The sequence below is a fragment of the Eulemur rufifrons genome, chromosome 10 (assembly GCF_041146395.1).
Source record: "Eulemur rufifrons isolate Redbay chromosome 10, OSU_ERuf_1, whole genome shotgun sequence".
NCBI lineage: Eukaryota > Metazoa > Chordata > Mammalia > Primates > Lemuridae > Eulemur > Eulemur rufifrons.
Genome location: NC_090992.1, coordinates 23466901 through 23488594, shown reverse-complemented (window position 1 = coordinate 23488594; position 21694 = coordinate 23466901). Strand labels below are relative to the sequence as shown.

The window sequence follows — 21694 nt, the reverse complement described above, 5'->3', positions numbered from 1 at the left end:
AGCTTTCAAAGTGTTTTCACCACTGGGTTTCCTGTAATTTTGACTTGGTCCTTATGCCAAGCCTGGGAGGTAGGGCAGTTCTAACCTGATTCGCGGGTGTGGGATCCTGGATCCTGGAGAGAACAGAGGCAGAGCAAAGGCTCAAACTCAGGTCTCCTGAGGCCGCTGTTCTGTTCTTTACTGAAACATCCCACCTGGCTCTTACTGGCTTTTAGTAATAGGCAGGAATCATCAAGGGAAAGGGGGGGCCCTAAGATCCAAGATCTGACTCAGTCCCCTCACTTGGAACAATTCATATCGTCATTGCTTTGCCTGGTGGTTTTCTCTGTGCCTCCCTTGGCCACCTTCACGTAGGATTCCCCCAAATACCCACCAGCCTGCTGGTGCTGGCATCGCTGCGTGGCAGAGGCAGTGAGAGAGAGCAAGTGTACCGGCTCCAGGATGATGCTCCAAATAGCCCCTCCAGTCCAGGTTTGCCAGGAAGCCGGTCAGAGGGCCAGCCCAGTCTGTCATTTGCCAACTGGATTGTTGACTGTTTTTTGGCACCTTTGCTGAGGAGCTACCGAGGTGATTGGCCAACTCGTGGCTAGTGGCCATGACTCTTGGGCTCAAAGACCTGCCACACTCATATCCATCCCTTTTCCTTCTGCTTTATAGGCACTACCTTAAGGAGGGAGGGCTCAGTAACCCTCCCTGATTTACCTGAAAAGACGAGGGACAGGCCCTCCCTGCCCACAGAAGACTTGGTTTCTCTGGACAGCCCATGAGAATTCTATTGTCCATTCTTTTCTTTAAAGACTGTTTTGAACTCTTTTACATTTTCGGCATTTATGACCTCTAGCGATAAGAAGCCTATGTAATCCTTCTCTCCCTGTGAAGTGAAACTCTGACTCTCCTTATTTAACTGAAGCATGCGCTAGTGTCTTCCAGGAGGCGGTATTCTGGGATAGGCTGAATGAATGGGGTTTAAAGCTAGCCCTACCCTTGAAGATGTCATTGTTTGAGCTCAGAGTTGCTCCATCATATGGGCCTATTCTGGGCGCAGATGTGCTAATCTCCTGATCTTAGAGGGTTTTTTTTTAAATTCTAAGAACTGAATGAGGATGGGTAATTTTATTTAAAAATAAATACAATAAATAGATTTAAAAAAGAGTGCTGCCTGTGTCCTCTTGGCAGATTTCCCAGATGGTGAGACATATGGTCTATTAGCTAAAACAGGGGTCTCCGTGCACCTGTTCCCTTCAGCAAGTCTATTCTCGCCTCCTACACTAGCTGTGACTCTACAACCCTCAGAAGTGTCTGTGACGCTGAGTTCAAATCCACTTTTCATCTTTAGATGTGGTTTTTCTTTGGCTTAGAGACAAAAAGCAGACCCACTTCTGTGAGTGGAAGGGATGTTAACACTGACTTGGCCATCAGAGCACACACTTGAGATGAAGCCCTTGTATACATGAGTCTCTTTTGAAACTTTAACCCTTGGCACCAAGGGGTGGAGTGATGGCTTGACAAGCCCAGTAACTTCCATATCCTGAGATATTGCCTGGGTTGATACACTTCTTAGGACCTTGGAAGCTTATGGTCCAGTTGCATTGGGTCATAGGCTGTGCTTATCTGGAGGGTCAGAAGAATGTCTCCGGGCTAAAAAATTTGATAACTCAATGCAACAGAAACATAGCCTCCTTATACAAACTGCCCTTTGCAAGATGGATTGCCTGGAAGCAGCAGAAAACTGGAGACCGACAGGTTTTCCAGTCTTTTTGTGTCAAAGCCCTGGGTGCTGGCACTTCCTCCAAGGAAGTCAAGCCTGGTGGGGAGAAAAGATTAAGACTGGCACACTCTTTCCTCTATGGAGAGGAAGGGTCAAGCGTTACCTGGGCCCATGATTTGGTAGCCTGTGCTGAGTTTGCACAGAGTTCTGCAGCCCCCTCATATGGTCAGAGAACTCTGGGATCGGCGATGGCTGCCGCTCTTTGAGCGCCGGGACATGTTGGTCTGTCCACTTGGGTAGGGTCCAGGTGCCATTGTCCAGTTAGGCCCCAGGAGGTGTTCCCCTGATGACGGTTTAGCAGAGAAGTCCATTGAGCATGGGTCATCTTTCATGTGCTCTCTGCTGCCTCTCTGCCCATGGAGCACCCAGTTTTCAATGTGCTTCTGCTTGGGAGGGTTGGAGCTCTTTGGGGTGCTGGCTCTGAAGGCCTGTTCTGGGCCAGGTGGCGCTGGATGGTGGGTGGGCCCAGACACACCAGGGACAAGGGTGGGCCTCTGTCTGCTTCTCCAACTCTGGATTTCTAGGTCTCTTTTGTCCATAGGGAGTTGGTCAATTTTCTGAGCTTTTGAGATAAGAGACTTCCCATAGGTCCCTTGGAGAGACAGGAAAAAGTACCTGGTGGGAAATAACAGAGTACAGATAATTCCTGATGTCTGTTGACTTTTTAAATTTCAGCATTGAAAGTGGTCTTAGAATTCAACTCCCTGCCCAGGGTGAGGTCCTTTACTGCACTAACTGATGGTTATCAAATCCATGCCCGGCACCTCTAGTGTTGAGGAGCTGAACAACAACAACAACAACAACAACAACGATAATAACAACAAAATATAACAACAGTTATTATGTACCAGGATTATACTAAGTGCTTTACATATAATTAACTCATTTTATTTTCTGGACAATCCCATGTGGTTAGTACTTTAGTTTCCCTGTGTGTACAGATGAGGAAACTGAGGCACTAAGAGATTTAGTGGTTTGTCCAGAGCCACACAGTGGTCAAGCTATGGTCAGAACCAAGCTCTCTAGACTCAGAGGCTTGTCTCCTATCTACCATGCACAAGGCAACCCATTCTATTTCTGGGCTATTCTAATTTAGGCAAATTCAATTCCTTTGTAATGTTAAGCCTTTGTGGAACTTAATAATTTTTAAGTAGTTTTAAAGTCCATATTCTTTTCTTGAATCTGTGGCCCATGCTGACTTGACAGTGTCATAGTATTATTGCTATTTGCTAGATGAAGAGACTGAGGTCCCAAGTGGTGAGGTGGGATTCTCGAGGTCTCTGAGAAGTTAAGAGAGCTCCCTACTGACTGGCCCAGGGTTTTTTTGTCCCTCTGCCAAGCTGCATGCACCATGTAGTAGACTCTGGAATTGGGAGTCTCTATCTGTGCCTAGAATCTTCTCTCTGTTTAACGTGTAGTCAGGGAAGGGGTGAGAAGATAAATAAAACTATGCAGTCTATGAGGAAAACATACAGCAGTCTGTGACACTGGGCAACTAAGCCCCCTCTCCGTGTGTCAGTTGCTTTATCTAAAAAGTAATCCATTTAGCCCAGAGGACATCTAAGGTCATTTCTAAAAACAGTCTCTTTAAAAAAATTTTGTTTTGGCTGGGCATGGTGGCTCACGCCTGTCCTAGCTTCCTGGGAGGCCGAGGCGGGAGGATAGCTGCAGCTCAGAGGTTCGACACCAGCCTGAGCACAGTGAGACCCTGTCTCTATAAAAATTAAAAAAAAAAAAAAAAAAAAAGAATTAAAAAATTTTTTTTAAAAGCTTTATAAGCAGAGAGGCTCCCATTTTCCCACTATGTCTAAAACCTGCAGGGTGACCCCACAGTGGGCAAGAGGTTCCTAAAGACTACAATAGATCCCGAGGCATCAGATAAGATTTTCTCCATTCTTTCATATGTTGCCCATGAGGTAGTTGGGGCCACGTATGGGATCCAGGGAAGATTTGACTTCTTGCTTGGAAACTGGAATTTTCTTAGTGTAAACCTTTCCTCCAAGCCACCACCTTTCTCCTCCACCCATTTATTCAACAAATACTTTCAAGTCCCCACAATGGGCCAGGCCCCAAGGCGGTAAGACAAGGCTCTTGCTCTCATGTAACATGTGAATACAGTTATAAACGGAGGGAACAATGACAGTGTCAAACACCTGATCCCGTCTGGAAGACCTTGAGGAAGAAGTACAGGAGGTAGCCAGGCAAAGGGGATGGGAACCAAAACCCAGAAACAATGACCAAAGTGTGGCGAGTAAGGACTAGAGCAGGAAAATAGGACCCAGAAGGGGTTGGCAGGAACTGTGGGCCAGGTTGTGGTTTTCATGCTTTATTGCAAAGGTCCTAGGGGAGCCCTTGGAAAGTTATAAATAGGTGACATAATTACACTTTGATACAATGATAACGGACTAGAATAAGACCCCATGGGAGACTACTCAAGTAATTGGGTGAAAGGGTAATTAATAGTCTACCCAGGCTGGTGGCTGTAGAAATGGAAATAGCAGATGAATTTGAGAAATACATAGCAGGTAGGACTGTCAGGACTTGGTGACAGGCTAGATATGGGCCCAAGTTAGCAGGTGATGCCAAGGATAACTCCCAGGGCCCTGCCTTGGTCCTGAGTGGGTGGCATCTGCTGTAGGAAACTCTGGAAGAGACCCAGGTTTCTGGGATGGTGGCAGTGGGAGAGGGTGGAGTCATGAATAAATTGTGGATGTCTCCCAGTTTCTTCAGACTTAATATGCCCAGCGGTGGTGATGAATAGGTAGCTGGAAAGATGTGTGTGGAATTCAGAAGAGCGGTCTGGGCTGAGAATTTATGGGGAGATTCATGTGCTGAAAATCATTTTTAAATCCATAGCAGTGATTGCTATGTTTATGGGGAAAACATAAAGTTAGAAGACAAGAGAACCTAGGACAAAGGCTTGACCTACACCATGCTAAGGACAGGAGTCAGCAAAGAAAATAAAGTAGAAGTAGTAGGAGAAAAACCAAGAGTGTACTGAGTCACCAATGCCAAGATAGAAGTGTCCAAGGACTGTTACTGTGTATTGTAGCTAATTAAGAATCTGCATTGGGTTTTAAGGTTAGTACACTAGTTACTTTTGTTTTATCTGTAAAATAATTTACATGAATTTATATTTCTAGTTTAAGAGAGTTTCCTCTGTCCTTTATACTGGTTGAATTAATTAGACCAAGATTAGTGAGGTCATGGTTAGTGGGCTAATTATCACAAGCTTGGTGACTAAAATCAATCTCCGTTATGATAAATATCGCTTACAACTTTCAGTGAACACAGACAGTTTTCTACAGCAAACATTCTGTCATGCAGCTTTCTGCAAACAAACAGTCATTTTCCAAGGTTACAAGTCAGCAGTCTTTAGAACTATTAGAATAATCCTTTCACTATCAGAGGAAATCTCTTTGCCTTTCTTAGTAAACAGAATTAAACAGAAATTCAGCTTTATTATGATACTATAGAATAAGCAAAGATTTAACATATGTGTTAAAGCAAGTAAATATTTGCTAACTTTTTCCTAACTTGCTCCTCATCTGTTTAACAAGATGCAAGGTGGAGCGCTTGTCTTCCCAAAACACATGCGTCAACCATCTTTGCATAATTTTTAAGGCCCCTCATCAAACTCCTGCCTTGTGGACTCTGGCTCCAAGTATGTTTTCTAGTCAGGGCAGAGATAGAGAATGTGGGGCTTATACATTTCTCTTTCCATACCCCCAATAAGGTACAGAATAGAGGAGCTCGCACTTGGCCAGTGGTGATCACAACTGTGTTTAGCCTTAAAAGTGAGGACAAAATATTTAACCTACATGTGTGATGCTCCTTCTAACAAGGGCATGCTGCTCATGGCCCCTCCCAGGTTCTTCTCTCCCCAGGGTTTGGGCTGAAGAAGGGGGTGGTGGTGGTGCGTGGGGGGACTTGTGCTTGTTCTTGACTGTGTCCCGCTTTCTGCCCTCAGGGCCTCTGTTAATACCAGTCACTTTCACCTGTGTCATGGTCAGACTTACGTCCAAAGCATCCACTGGAGAGCAGGCTATTAACAGCCAGGGCCCTGTTTTATTCATCTTTTTGTTCCTTTGGCATCTATTGCTCATTCCTCTCTGGGCGCAGATTACATGACGGGAACTGTGCCAGGTGAAGGTTAAATAAAGATAAGGAGACACCTTCTCTCCAGGAGGTGATGGTCAGACGGAGGACATATAAATAATTTATAATAAACGGGAAAGAGGTAGGGACAAAGATACACCCAGATGATGGGGACATATGAGAAAGGGACGTGTTTCAGCCCGAGGAAGGCAGGTGAAGTCACAAAGCCTCTGGAATTGGTCGTGCCTGACATGATGTCAAAGGGTGAGGTTTGGTGATGGGAAGGGAATCCCAAATAGAAGGAATAGCATGAGAAAAGGCAGGGAGGTGAGAGGCCCGGGCCCTTTAAGGAAGTTCAAGTAGTTTGGTGACATGAAGCCCAAAGTTTGAAGCGAGGAGTCAGAAGATGAGGTGTAGAGGACCAGCCAGGGCTGAGCAGTGAGGTTGTGCACACAGCAAATACTTAGGACTCAGCCAACCCTGACTGGAGTTCACTGACTGCAACAGCATTTGCTATGTTGGTATTTTCACCCTCCAACCCTGCACTGGAGGTCAAGGTTCTGAAGTGGCTTAAGAAAAAAGGAGACCGAACTAGGTTCAGCAAGTCACTGAACTTATTAAAGGAAGCAAGGCCTATTGATGGTCTCTGTCTAACTTGGGGATAGGAAACATTTTGCGCGATGTTGCAATTGCCTATTGACTATAGCTTAGAATGACAAAGTGGCTCAATCTGATGTTCAGAGTGGTGAGAGTCTGGAGATGGAGAGAGGCTAAGTCTCGCCTATGGGCTCGTCATTGTCAAGGTCACTGATTGCTCTGATGGGAGTGTGGGCTGCAGAATAGGACTGGCCTCTGAGTTGTGGTGGGCTTATAGAAACATTCTGGTCCTTCTTGGGACTTGAGCTGTCCCATGAGCAAGTGGGACTAGAACCATTGCTCTGCCCAACTGTTAGCTGATGGCAAAAGCAAAATGAGAGGCTAGATAGGAGAGCGTATGCTGAGAGCGAGCTCTAAGGCAAGGCAAGACGTTGCTGTTGCTATTTTTTTGGAAAAGCTGAAGGTTTTACCCTGGAAACGTCAGAAATAGTCTGTGGGCATGGATGATTTATTTGGCTAATGCCGATTTTTTATGGGGTGTGTGAGTGTTTAAACAAATTTGAGTAATATTGAAATCTTTCTTCCAATACCTGCACTTCATCTGGCTTGCTGCAGTTGCTTGCTGGTCCCTGCAGGCATTTGAGTGTGAGATGCTTAAGCTAATACACAAAGGACCCAGAGAGCTTTTCAAAATGATTCCTTACCACACAATAACATTTTTAGGGCAGGAGGGTGGGAATCATTACTCCCATTTTACAGATGTTATGACTGAGGCCACACCAGCTTTGATGACTTTGTACTCTGTGGCTGACTTGAGACCAGAGTCTGAGTTATTTGCCTCCTGGTTCATTGTTCTTTCTGTCCTAGGACGCTGTCTCTAGAACAATAGCCTGGAGGATCCCAGCAGAAATCAAACTCATGACTCTTGGGTTATGAGAATAGCTTATTAAAGGGGTGACTGGTAATACGAGGATGAAACAGCCCCAGTGCACCAACCTTGGGAGAAGGGCCACAACCGGTGTGAGGAGGCAGACGAGGTAGAAAGTGGGGTCTGAGAGCTGGTTTTCCATCACCCAGTAGGGATTGATGGGGCTGTTGCAGACGACGCAGGTGGCGTTGTACAGCAGGGATACCACAAAGTACAACAGGAAGCTGCCTAGGAGGGCTAGCCCGTGGATAAAGGTCTGTGGAGAGAAAGAAGTAGACACGGTTGAAGGTACAGCTTAGGGGCAGTGCAATCACGCTTCTTGGCTAACGCTGTGTTAAAATTTTTAAAAATGCAACACCTCTTTTAAAAATTTAAAAAAGTGCATAGTTTAATGGATCATTATAAAGCAAACACCCACATTGCCAACACCCAGAATTTGAACACGCATATACCCCCAAGACCCCTAAATCTGCTGCCTCGCCCCTGACTTTGGTGATAATTTCCATGCTATCCTTTGCAGTTTTACCACCTATCCATGTTTCCCTATATAACCTGTTTTTAAATATTGAATAAATAGAATCATATTTTCCCCCCTCCATGTTATGTTTGTGTGCTGAGTCCATTTTTTCCATATGTGGTGGTAGTTTATTCACTTTCAAAGCAGCACAGCGTTCTGTTGTCTGATCGCATTTTGTCCTGCTTGTTTTGTGCTTCTCTTTTTCCATTCTTGTCCTTCTTTTATTTTTATTTTGTAAAAAAATTTATTTTTTTTTAAATTGATACATATTAGATGTATCTATTTTGGGAGTACATGTGATAATTTGATACTTTCATATAATCAAATCAGGGTAATTGGGATATCCATCACCTTAAATATTTGTTTTTCTTTATGCTGAGAAGATTCAAGTTATCATCTTCTAGCTATTTTAAAATGTACAATTGATTAATGTTAATTAAATCACCCTACTGTTCATTAAAAAATATTGACTATTTTGTATAATTTTGTTTTCCCTCTTTACTAGTTTGGACATTATATACTTCATTTCTATTTCTTTCAATAATTTTTCAATAAATGATAACAAGCAATCTTAATTTACTACAGTCTAAAGTTTACAACTAGTTTTCCCTTCTCCTGAATTACACAAGAGCTTTAGAGCACTTTAACTCTCTTTATTTCACCCCTGACTTATATGCTATTGATGCTGTTTATTTTAATTATATCATCTTTTAAAATCACCCAAGTGATTGATCTATCAATAATTGTTTAATACGGTGATCTTTCACTAAGATCTACTTACATGTTTATCACTTTCCATGCCTTCATTCTCTCTTGCATCTTGGATCTCCATGTGAGATATCTTTCTTTTTGCTTTAAGAACATGCTTTAAATTTTCCCTTGATGGGAGTATGATGGTGATATACTCTCTAATGATTTGTCTCATCCTCATTCTTGAAAGATATTCTGATGGCTATAGAATTCTTGTTTGGCAGTTATTCTATCAGCATAGTTAAGATAGCATTCCACTGTCTTCTGTCTTCCACTGTTGCTATTGAGAAGTTAGCAATCTCTTTATCAGTTGTTCCTTATAAGGAAATCTTTGTGCCTCAAAATATGCCTGCTTTTGTAATTTTCATTTTGCATTTTTTTGTTCTATAGTTTCCTTATGATATAATAAGTGTGGGCTTCTTTTTATCTATCTTTCTTGGGTTTTGCAGACCTTGAATCATCACTTTTGCAAAATTCTCATCATAAACTTTCAAATATTGCCTTTGTTTTATGCTCTTTTCTTTCTGAGACTCTGATAAAATGTTTCCTAGACCTTTTCAGATCCTATTCTATCCTCTATGTTTCTTAATACCACTTCTATAATTTTTATTTTTTCCCTCTGTTTTATATTCTGGATAATTTCTTTTGACCAATTCACTAATTCTCCCCTTAGCTGTGTCTAATTTCCTATTAAGCCAATCATCAAAACTTAAGTTATAGTTATAGTAGTTTTTATTTCTAAATGTTCTATTTGGTCTCTTTTCAAATCTGTTAGGTTGCTTTGTGTAGTTTACCAATCGCTGCAGATATTTTCAAGCTTATTCGTTAGACATAGTAAACACACCTTTTCTATAACTTATATCTAATAATTTCAATATCTGAAGTATTTGTTTCTGATATTTATGATCCTCACTCCTGGATTCTCATTTCCTTGTGAGCTTCATTATTTTTGAATGTTGTGATGCTTATTGTCCTTGAAAAATAAGTAGGAACAATTCTGAGGCTTAGGATAAAGATGACTTTGTTCAGAAAGGGTATATATGTGTTTAGCAATGCTTCTAAGCACTGCCAGTTTTGAGTCACTAAACTGAATTCATAGGTCAAAATTTGCCCAGGTAATATGAATCTGGGCTACAAATCTATGTGAGGCCAGCCCATGGCCATAGTTTTTCAGGGCAGGTCCTTTATGTTCTCTCTGTTCTGTTTAGCTGCAGTCTCTGCTACGGAGGCAGTGGGAGAGGGGGACATACGGGTACACTTCTGGGCATATCCTTACCCTGGAGGTATAGCCTTTAGGGTCCTAATTTAATGTGGTCTTTTAGTAGACTCCTACCTTGGAAGGCTGACTCTTTTTTTTTTTTTTTGGAGACAGAGTCTCCCTCTTTTGCCCTGGCTAGAGTGCTGTGGTGTCAGCCTAGCTCACAGCAACCTCAAACTCCTGGGCTCAAGCAATTCTTCTGCCTTAGCCTCCTGAGTAGCTGGGACTATAGGCATGTGCCACCAGGCCTGGCTAATTTTTTCTATATTTTTAGTTGTCCAGCTAATTTCTTTCTATTTTTTTAGTAGAGATGGGGTTTCGCTTTTGCTCAGGCTGGTCTCGAACTCCTAAGCTCAAATGATCCACCCGTCTCAGCCTCCCAGAGTGCTAGGATTACAGGCGTGAGCCGAGACCTCGCCTAGCCAAAATTGATAATTTTCTATATTTCTTTTTTTATTTCCACTTTTGTAGTAGTGAACCTTGAGTTTTTAAGATATTAAATAAGTGTGGACTTTTATAGTTTTAGCTTTTATGTTCTTGAAAAAGTACATTTAGTAGGACCTATGAATGATAAACTTTAAACCATTGTGGAATGAATGAAGTAAGAATTTATCAAGCAGCCACTAGGCACTGTGCTAACTTGTTTGTGTATCTGAAAATATAATTTATTTTCCCCTACTCTTAAGTGATAGTGTAGCCGTTTCAGTTTTTTTCCTTCAGATCTTTGAAGACAGATCTGAACAACTCCATTGTTTTCTGGCTTCTGTTGTTTGATAGTCAGTATAACTGCTGCTCCTTTTCAAGTAATTTTTCCATAGTCTCTGGTAGACTTAAAGATTGTCTTGGTGTCTTTTAGATTGTATAGTTTCATTATGATATATCCAGGCAATGCTTCCAGATTTATTTTCATAAATTTTCATTCTCAATGACTATATCTTAGAATATTTCTTCTCCACCATTCTTTTCCTTGTTTTCTCCTATGATTCTCATTGTGTAGACGCTATTCTGTAGAGGTATTCCAGCCACCACTCCTCTCACTTTTTCGTATTTGTCTGTCATTCTGGATGAGTTCCCAATACTCCCCTCCATTTTGGCAGTTTACTTTTTGCCAGTGTCTGATCTAGAGTGGATCCCATAGATTGCATTTTTAATTTCAATGATAATTTTTCATTTTCCAGAGTCTAAATGTTTCCTTGACTTGGTGCAGCTCCTAATATCAAAGTTATGTCTCTGATTCTTGCCTCCTTTGTTCACAGCTTCTGAAAAAACTATAATTCCAAACAGCTTGTCATTGTCATCTTTTCTTTAGCTTTCTTTCTTGAGTGGGGAACTTGGACCTGGCGATAAATGGGGCTCTAGTGTCCCCCGCCCTGAAGATGTGGTTCTCTGGAGGCAGTTTTCTAGTCTTTTGAAATTAAATGGGGAGCATCCTCGCTAACCCAGCCTCAGGTATGGTCAGTCTAATGTTTTCCTTGTCTCTGAAACACCCCTGAACTTTTTATCAATATTATCTATTTTTGCAACTAATTGTCTCATTGTTTTACGTGTGTTAGTTTTATCACCCTGGCTAGATGACAAGCAAGTGGAGGCCAGGAATTTTACCTTTTTTACCTCTTTCATCTCTGTACAAGTGGGACATATGTAGGAGCTCAGTGTGTATTTACTGAGCGTATCAATAATACAGAGTGAAACAACTCAGAAATCTAAATGTAGCCAGTGAGCAGGAGCACAATTTTTAAGCCCAGGGGGCCCTGGGACCCTTACCCATGTCTTCATTTCCATCGCCTGGTGCAAGAGGATTGTGGTGAGGGAGATGGTGTTAATCGGTGTCCCAAAGGTAAAGACATCGATATCAGAGTCCTTGTAGGTCTGCAGAGGAGGAACAAGCAGGCATTGTCTACTGTGCCCATGGACGTATGGCTTTGGCTTTGACACAGTGTTTATAAAGCATCAGTGAAGGCAGGTGTCAAGGCAGGGGAAGGAGCAGGGAGAGAAGGAGGTATCCAGTTGCCCATCCATGTGAAACTGACCCAAGGAACAGAATAAGATGAGAAGTGAGTTGATGGTATTAAATTATTTAGAAACATGTTTGTCAGAGGAAGCCACAGTAGGGGTTGTAAAACCATTGTGGAATGAATGAAGTAAGAATTTATCAAGCAGCCACCAGGCACTGTGCTAACTGCTGAGGATACTTATGTGTCTACCATCAAGGAGATTACAGTCTACTAGGCAGGGCAGATGCGGTACAATTTAAGTGCTATAGTGGAGGCAAGTACGAGGTACCCTGGAAACAGAAGAGAGGAAATAGCAGCAGAAACCAGAATAAGGGAAGTTAATCACTTGAAAGTGGGAGAAAATGCAGTTCCAACACAGGAACTGAGGGTGGACACGGTGGGTCTGCAGAACTCCAGAGCCCTATGCCATAGGTCTTTTGAGCATATGGAAGGGCAAAAGGTATGGTAGGAAAGGAAAGCAAGAGGCCTGGCTAGAGAGGGTATTATAAGCCAGGAAATTCAAACAGAGCACAAAATGCCTGCCTCCCCCACCCCCATCATATTGCTAATTTCAAAAGAATGTGAGCCTAGAGGCTGGGTAAGCACCACTGTTTACTTGGTGGCAATTGCCCCATATCCTGGCCCCCTGACCCAGAAGAATACAGGAATCCTTTGCTTATCTAAATTCTATTTAAACTGGGAAATCAAACTGAGATTGGGCTATCTGCATTCTTGCTATTTATTTCAGATAATACAGTATCTCCTATTATCAGAACTTGCTGCCTGAACACTTGCTGCCTTGACCTTGGACACACAAATCTTTATAAAAATCAAGAATAGGCCGGGCGCGGTGGCTCACGCCTGTAATCCTAGCACTCTGGGAGGCCGAGGCGGGTGGATTGCTCAAGATCAGGAGTTCGAGACCAGCCTGAGCAAGAGTGAGACCCCGTCTCTACTAAAAATAGAAAGAAATTATATGGACAACTAAAATATATATACAAAAAATTAGCTGGGCATGGTGGTGCATGCCTGTAGTCCCAGCTACTCGGGAGGCTGAGGCAGTTGGATTGCTTGAGCCCAGGAGTTTGAGGTTGCTGTGAGCTAGACTGATGCCACGGCACTCACTCTAGCCCGGGCAACAAAGCGAGACTCTGTCTCAAGAAAAAAAAAAAAAAAAAATCAAGAATAGTAAATGCAAATACCTTCAGTGGTCAAGGAGGAAACAGTTAATGAATGAAGATGGCCAGGTGTAGGACAAAGGGGAGTGGTTGGGGACTTTGGCAAACTGCAGAACATGCTCCCCATCTGAGCAGAGTTACAAGTCAACTCCAAGTTTTTGCTACGAGGGAAAACTGACTTAGTGAAAAGATAGCTTTGGGTTTTTCAAAAGCCACCCGAAGTTAAGATGTTTGGGTAAAGTGTTCTGACTTTTCAAACACCCAGGGTTGGATGTGGCCTGCAGGCCACTTGTTTGGAGCTTCTGTTCTGAAGTGTCCAGAAAGACATTACCAGTCTGAAATTTCATATAAACAGGATCAGGTCTACCTGTGATTTATATGGTTTGAATAGGACTATATTACTTACCAGGTAAGGGATAAAGAAACAGACGAGGCTCTGGTAGAACGCATCCACCATGGAAATCCAGAAAATTGACAGATTATAGCACTGCCAGGAAAGAACATGCCATCAGTTACACCCATCCAAGTAAGCCTCTATTCTTTGCAAGCAGCTTCCTTGTGCATGGCTGGGGCAGATGATATGGTACTTACACAGTGCCTCTTATGTTCGTGGCAATATTTAATAGAATGCAGTGATTAAGAGCACAGGCTTGAGGGTGACAGACCTCAGTTCAAGTCTCGGCTCTGCCAGTAACTGTGTGACCTTGTGAAAATTACTAAACTGCTCTGAGAACTGATTTCTTCTACCATGAAATGTGGACAAAAATAACACTACCTGTTTTCCTGGGGCTCGAGAGGACCAAATGCAATCATGCCTTGGTATCTAGTAAGTACCCAGTTACTCATTAGCTCTATTGGTAGTGCTACTGCAAATTTGGTAAGTGTAGAGATTCTAAGGTTTCTAAGTGGCATCTGGAAGGGAGATTTCAATCACAGCCCGGGATCACAGGTTCCCGAGAGACAGAGCTCAACGGCTTCAGGGACGAGCCTTCTCATTTCATGCTTCACTTTTTGTGCCTTCTCTGGGAGAAGTGAAACCTTTACAGTTTTTGGTGTTTGGTATGTTAACCTCTTTTGATGGTAGATACACCAGAAGTTGGGGGTGCAGCCAGCATGCTGATAGGAGGGGTAGACTTAGAAGAGCCCAAGATGTACATGTCCACCCCCACCCCACGCCTCCTTTGTCTGGACTGCGTGGGCTGCTATGTCTCTGTCCCCCAGTCTTTGGGTGACCACTGGGCTTGTTTCCACAACAAATCACCTATTCTCAAACACCACATCTGGCTTTTCCCTCCTTTTCCCCAGGTGCAAAGATACTCTCTGGCATTTCGAAGTCCCTTTTCCTAGTTATCCCCCTTCGAGGTGGCCATGGTCCCTTCATCCCACCTCCTTGCTGGGCCTGGACTGCCTGCCCCTGACATCTCCAAATCAGTCAGGGCTGCAGTGCAGCCTCTCTGGGCCTCCTCGGAAGCCCCGCGATGGTTTCTTAGGCCTTCTTTTGTCCCCTCGACACCAGGAAGTTCTAGACCCTACATAATCTTGAGTTCTAAGCTTTGCCTTTCCTGATTTGAATGGAAGCATTCGCTTACGTGTGCCTTCCCCAGTGATGAGAAAAGTAATACAGCTGCCAGTCTCAGGGGTTCCCACACCAGGTGCTGTTGTTCCTCCTCAGGGCCTGAAAGGGCCCCCTAAGAGGCCCGGGATCTTTCTGGCTGCCCTCTCCCCTTTAACTAGGGCTGTCCCAGATATCAACGTGTGATATAATTAAGAAATGATTAAAAAGAAAAATAACCACTGATCTGCTCCAATATCCTCAATACCAAATGAGAAGCAGGCCAGGAATGGGGAGAGGAGCTATTCAAAGTCACATGAGAGGTAGGTGGCATCACAGTGGCAGAATTCAGGCTCCTGACCCCTGGCCCAGGGCTCTTTCTCAGATGCCTTCAGGGACAAGGCAGAGGTCAGGGACACGCTGAGGCCACCTCCCTCCGGCTGTCCGAGCCCCTTACCTCGGAGTTCTGGCCACTCTTGTACAGCTCCGGCAATGCCAGGAGGGTTTCTGCAGAGATGTCTTTGTCCAGGATTCCAAAGATGAGAGGCGGCACGGAGGTGAAGAAGAGATTGAAGAAGACCATCTGCCAGTCATCGATCATGGTGGAGGCAGAGAAACCGCAGAAGAACTGGTACCAGAAGAGCAGGTTCACGTAGCACTGTAGGCAGAGAGCGCGGCCTTGTGAGAGACCCCGAGTGCAGCCGGTCGGCAGCGGCTGCCTAGGAGCTCCCACGTGGCTGGAGCATCAGTCTCCTGCTTTGTAACACGCGGGGTCGTGCCAGGATTAGAGGTAATTCTCATCCTGTCAGCAGTAGCTGCTGCCCCTCCTCCTGCTATCTTACTATTAACGTTCTTCAGGACCGGAAGGGAGCTCCACTGACTCGTTAAGGTGAGTATACGGTCCGTCCTCACCTAACGTTGTCAATAGGCTCTTAAAAACTACGACTTTAAGCAAAATGATGTATAACACAAACTTTTTTTTCTCATCAGTGTTATAACAAAACAAAGTTAGGATGAAATGATGTTATTCGAGGTCCTGCTGTGTGTCAATTTGCTTAAAGTGGCAGTTTCTAGGAACCTATTGATGACATGACGTGAAGCCTTGCTGTACCACAGTGGTTAAGAGCACAGTCTTTTGGGGGCAGAAAGGCCTGGCTTTGAAAGCCCAATTCTGTCACTTAGTAGCTGTGTGATCTTGGAAAAACTGCTTAACTTTTCTGAACATAATTCTCTCATCTGTCAGAGGAAAATAGTAGTGCTCAGACCAGGGCATATGAGAAACATTGATGGCAGTAGTGTGGTAACAAAAAGGGATGTCGCCGAGGAAGTCACGGAAGAAAGAAAGACTGAACCATGAGCAGGAAGCCTGGCGGGAAGATGACCTCGTGAGAAGGTTCAGCTCACAATGCCTTCCCAGCGGTCGTGGAACTCGGAGGGTGACTAAGGACATCTTCTGCCTAAATATTGCTTACTTTTTCTAAAGCTCTTTCGCACTTAAGATCTCCCCACCTGTGGATGGACTGGGTCACTGTCATTGCCTACTGTATTGTCATATGGTTTGGTGATGTGACCAAGGTCATGTAAGCAGTGGTCCTGGAGTTAGGACTAGAACTCAGTTCTGTGGGACTGAGGCACAAGGACATGAAGGGTCTTACAAGAAATCCTTCAGCACGTTTGTGTTCAAACTAGAATTCTCATTTCCTAACTGCTGGGCCCGTGTTATTTTGATGAAGCTCTCTATTCATTATTATTATTAATAGTAATAATATTAGCACATTAATATTGTCACTAGTGGTAACACCAATTATATTTATTGGAGCTTCTATATGTGCCAGGTGTGTGATGTCCATTATAGTATATCAGTATATTAGTATATAGTACATTATTAGATGTGCAATACACACTATAGTTTGTCCTAACAACTTTGCAAGATTAATACTGTTGCTAATATTAATAGTATTATATTTTTATATTATATTAATATAACATCACATATTGATAACAACATTAACAATAATGTTAATATTATTAACCCCACTCTACAGACGAGGAATCTGAGGCTTCGAGCTATGCAGTTGCCCCCTGTCCAAGTTCAGAGCTAGAAAGTGGTACAACCAGCATCTGAATTTTCAAAGTTCTTTGACAACTCCCGACCTTTCTCAGTACTCTCTTTGGCTTACACAATGAGCTGAAAATATTTTTTATCTGGCCTTTGCAGAAAAGCTTGCTGAGCCCTGATGTAGATGGTAAAGCTCATGGGGGCAGGTAAAGCTCATGGCTTCATGCCCGCTCTAAACCCATTGCCCAGTACTGCTCCCGACACACGGCAGACGTTCAGTAGTTATCGGAGGAAATGAAGCTAATCCTAGTTCTGTTGTTCTAACACTCATCCTGGAGTTTTAACATTACAGGATGCTTCTTTCCTCCCGGTGTCCTGGTAGGATCTTGCCTGTTTTCTACTTCTTCTGCCTGGCTGGAATCTTTGCACCCCGCAGGGAGTGCGCTGAACCCCGTGACAACATCGCTGAGATTGGATGCCTGCTCTTCCTCTCGAGAAGCCACAGTGCAGTAATTAATTCATTGTTCAAATTTCAGAGCAGGCAGGGTTTTAATCCCCCTCTGAAATTGGTTTTGGATGTGAAAGTCATAGTTCTCCACCCTCTAATTGCAACCGGGAGATGATGCGGCATCAGTCCCGCGATTTGGAGCGTGGCGTTGGGCTAGAAATAAATATCATTTAAGCTTTGAATGAGTGGCTGGCTGGAAACATTTTCTTTTCTATTTCACAAATTTAATGCAGAGAGGGAGCTGTGCTTATTCAAAAGAATGATTCCTTTGGATACAAAAAAAAAAATAAAATTAAACAAGCATTTTGAATTCTAAGTAAACAGCCTTTCATGCTCAGAGTGAGTTTCAAGTCAAATGGAGTGACTTGTTTGCGCAGACTTGCTGAGATAATGTTACCATCCAGTTGTTCGAATTTACATTACTTTTTGTTGTGCTGTTTATCTCACTCCTGAGCGAGAGTGACTATGTCAGAACCTGAAAGGAAGACGGGGAGAAGGAAGCAAGAGGGAAAAAAAATTGCAATTTTGTCGCACTGCTTGGCTAATATATTTCTTTTCCATCACCTTGGTCTAATCCTTCGCTTTTCCTCATGCGAAGAGAAGTCAGATTCTATTTGGAGACTTATGGGGACTACGGAAAGGTCCTTGAACTAGATAATGAAAAACGCAGGCCTTTGTTCCCTCCCTTTGTACGGCAATGTTCTGACTTCTTATATCCGTTGTTAATCAAGGAGATCTTCTGACAGTTTTAATACTATCTCAGTTGGTGCATGCTTGCTTTGGGCCCTTATCAATACGACAGAAACCAACACATTTTAAAGGAGACCCAACAGTATCTCCATAACATTGTTGGTACCGTGCTATTTGCCTTCCAGAGCTCTGACACTGAAGCCTCTTAATAACACTTCTAGGGACAGAGAGAGTCATAGTCTTTCCATATTATTGATGAGGAAACTGAGGCTCAGAGAGATTAAGTGGCCTTTCTAGGGTCACACAGCGTGCTAGAGTCATGTGAGATTACAATCCAGATGATCTCCCCACCCCAAACATCTTTGCTAATAGGTATTTTATTTAGTGTCCTGCCCTCCAGGAACTCCCTTGTAAGGAAGCCTGGTGGTGCTGAAGTGACGTGCAGGTCTCAGGTTGAAGCCATGGGCTGCAGTTTACATTCTGTGAGGACCTGTCACCTTTAATCTCTCCAGGCCTAGGGTGTAGCTCTTAACATTGGGGGAGCCCTATCCGGGGAGGAAATCTAAGATGCAAGTCAGGCTAGTTTTTCTTCAAATCATTCTTCCTTGCAATCAGAAAATAAATCTCATTTGTGAAATTTAACTCTAAGAGTAATGACAGCAACAACGATAATAAAGAAAGAATGGCTAACCTTAGAGAGTGATTGCTACATGCTAATTACTTTATATACCGCTCTCATTTAATCTTCGCAGCAAATACATGAGAAAGGTACTATGACCAACCCCATTCTACAGATGGTGAAACTGAGGTTTAGGGACATCACCACCTATGGGAGTCTGGATTGGAACCCAATGTGCTGGACTCCAGAGTCCACGCTCATAAACATTCATGCTGCCCCCTACATGTCAGGTGCTTTCCATATAGTATCGTCAATTCTCACAGTAATTTCATAAAAATAGAAAGTATTAGCTCTATTTTATCAGAGAGGAAATTGAGGTCCTGAAAAGTGAATAGTCTGGCCCAAGGTCACTGAGCTAGTAAGGAACAGTTTCAGGATCTGAAACCCAGGCCAGCCTGACTCCTTCCCTTATGCTGAGATGCTGTGGGGGGATCTGGCCCCGCGGCGAGGACTCCCCAGGCCCGAGAGGGCGGCTACCCGGGGCCGCTCACCACGTTCTTGTAGAAGTAGTACACCACCATCCTGGCCAGGCGTGAGTAGCACCAGTGACCGTGCACGAGCAGCAGCTTCTTGAGGTGCCTGAAGCGGGAGATGGCGAAGTCGCTGGACATGACAGCCTGAGAGGGGGGAGCAGACACGTCAGCTTCCATCCGTGGCCACCGATGCCCAAAGAGCCTCCCTCAAGGGCGACGCCTCGTTTTAAGGCCACAGCTGGCAGGGTCTGAACGACCCCTCGGTCGCTGTGTGTTCACTCTTGGGTGGCTCTTTGGACTCTGACGCCCCACCCTCTCCTCTGGGAAATCAAAACCTCACTGGGATCCAAGGCGGGCAGATCAGAAGGACCAGTGGTGCAGGCTGGTCCTTCATCCATTTACCCAGCAAGCATTTATGTGGCCCAGGATGTGTCAGGCACTGCGCCTGGGATGTGATGTTAACCAGAGAGTAGGGGCTTCCGTTCAAGTAACTCCCAAAGCTCTGAACACCCTCACCATCCCCCGAGGCAGGCCCCTGGATCCTTCGCAGAGGGAGCTGCTGGTTAGTTAGATAGCTCTTCCTCTACGTGGAGCTCGGGATTACTCAGAGTCAGACGTAGCTTATATACTCTTTTTTTTTTTTGAGACAGAGTCTCACTCTGTTGCCCAGGCTAGAGTGAGTGCCGTGGCGTCAGCCTAGCTCACAGCAACCTCAAACTCCTGAGCTCAAGCGATCCTCCTGTCTCAGCCTCCCGAGTAGCTGGGACTACAGGCATGCACCACCATGCCCGGCTAATTTTTTCTATATATATTTTTAGCTGTCCATATAATTTCTTTCTATTTTTAGTAGAGATGGGGTCTCGCTCTTGCTCAGGCTGGTCTCGAACTCCTGAGCTCAAACGATCCGCCCACCTCGGCCTCCCAGAGTGCTAGGATTACAGGCGTGAGCCACCGCGCCCGGCCCTTATATACTCTTTTAAAGCACGAAGCCAGGTTTAGACACGCCTGGTCATAAATCCTGGTATGAATCTGGGTCTGGCTATTTAAACTCCCTGAGCCTCAGTTTCCCTATCTGAAAAAAATGGAGTAACAATCCCTAACACACAGGGCTGTGGTGATTATTAAAATCCAGTGAGATACTAGACGAGAAGTGTCTGAGAGAGTGCGGGCATGTGGGAGACACTCAAGGGAACTACTCAGAGCTATCTGTGGTGGCTTCCGGGTCAATGCTCTTTTATCCTCATCAACGAATTTAGGCAACGCCAAATGTCTGCACTGGGGGTGGGAATATTATTGTCAATGGTTCAAAAAGCACAAAATGGGGTCGTTTCAATTGGAAAAGCTAGCAGTCAAGTTTGTATACTTATTCCAAGCTGAATTTTGACTAAATTAGGTCCTCCACGAAGACGTATCAAGCAATTTATGGGTTAAGCTAGCCATCAGGACTAAAATGGCAATTGAAAGATGTTTTCAAATGTCCTTATGTCTGTCCTTGCTTATGGAGGGCACCGCAACTGTGGATGTAGGTGGAAGTTCTTGAACAGAAGTTCCTCCAACACTGAGGGGAGTTCCTTAAATCTCCAATAAGGATAAACAAGAGTAAGGAAGAAACAAGAACAGTTCGGGGGGACAATACCTGCATTCCCTCCTGTCCAGATATGCCAATGCCAATATCAGCAGCTTGAATCATGCTTACATCATTGGCTCCATCACCTGAAAGAAGACAGGTCATGAGATTCCTTTATTCCTGGTCCAACTGCTCAGGGACAATGAGATGGCTCTAAAGTGTCCCCATTCCTTTTAACACTGCTCTGAATAGTCCTATAGAAAGTCACTGCTACAGTACTTAGCCTGAGCGATGTCTTTTCTTCTTTGGACAAGAAGCCCTACTTTTTTCTTTATCATTCAACAAATACAGTACTGATTAAGTGTCTTTTTTTCTAGGCACAATGCCAGGTATTGTGGATACAATGGTGATCGAGAGAGACGTGGGCAGGGCTTTGTAGTTTACGAAATAGGGCCTTCACGAATGTTACAATGGACTTCCTGATGAGCAAATGTAGAATATGAGCAATTCAGAGGTTGTTAAGGGTAATCCAGCCAGAGAAGGGACCCAGGAGAATCACAGCTCAGATCTTTCTGATTCCAGGGCTCATAGGCTTCCCTGATTCAGTCAAACTTGAAATACTGATGGATTTAAGACGACTGAAGAGTTTGGACATGAAAGATTTTGAATGGTGTCCCAGGAGAGGACAGCATTCAGTTTTGTTTCTGAATTTAGAAAAGTGAAATTGATGAATCTTTTTATTGGGATACATTTAGTCACATTGAGTTCTCATTCAATGGACTGAATGGTTTTGGGAAGCTGCAGGTAAGGCCATGGAAACACACACACACACACACACACACACACACGCATGCACACACACACGGCTTCCCTTTAAATAGTTTTTTTCTGTGATGATGGAAATGTTCTGTATCTGCACTATTCAGTACAGAAACCACTAGATACATGTGGCTATGGGAACCAGGCTGGCGAAATTCCACGTAACTTTAATTAAATTTGAGGAGCCACAGCGAGCTCTACACAGTGAGGCCTTCCCCAGAGGCTGGACTCTCCCCAGTGCTTTATCTTTTAGACCAGA

General features: G+C 43.9%; 1 protein-coding gene across 3 annotated transcripts in view; it reads right to left on the bottom strand.

The window, feature by feature from the left end:
- Positions 1-1926: 1926 nt before the first annotated feature.
- Positions 1927-21694, bottom strand: part of ATP10B (ATPase phospholipid transporting 10B (putative)) — an 88100-nt gene continuing 68332 nt past the window's right edge. For all 3 annotated transcript variants that reach the window (XM_069484260.1, XM_069484262.1, XM_069484261.1), the window contains 7 exons: positions 20686-20762; positions 19068-19193; positions 15098-15298; positions 13495-13575; positions 11681-11785; positions 7460-7647; positions 1927-2383 (listed from right to left, as the gene is read on the bottom strand). In XM_069484260.1, the coding sequence (XP_069340361.1) occupies positions 1927-2383; positions 7460-7647; positions 11681-11785; positions 13495-13575; positions 15098-15298; positions 19068-19193; positions 20686-20762 (1235 nt within the window). The remainder of the gene's footprint in view (positions 2384-7459; positions 7648-11680; positions 11786-13494; positions 13576-15097; positions 15299-19067; positions 19194-20685; positions 20763-21694) is intronic.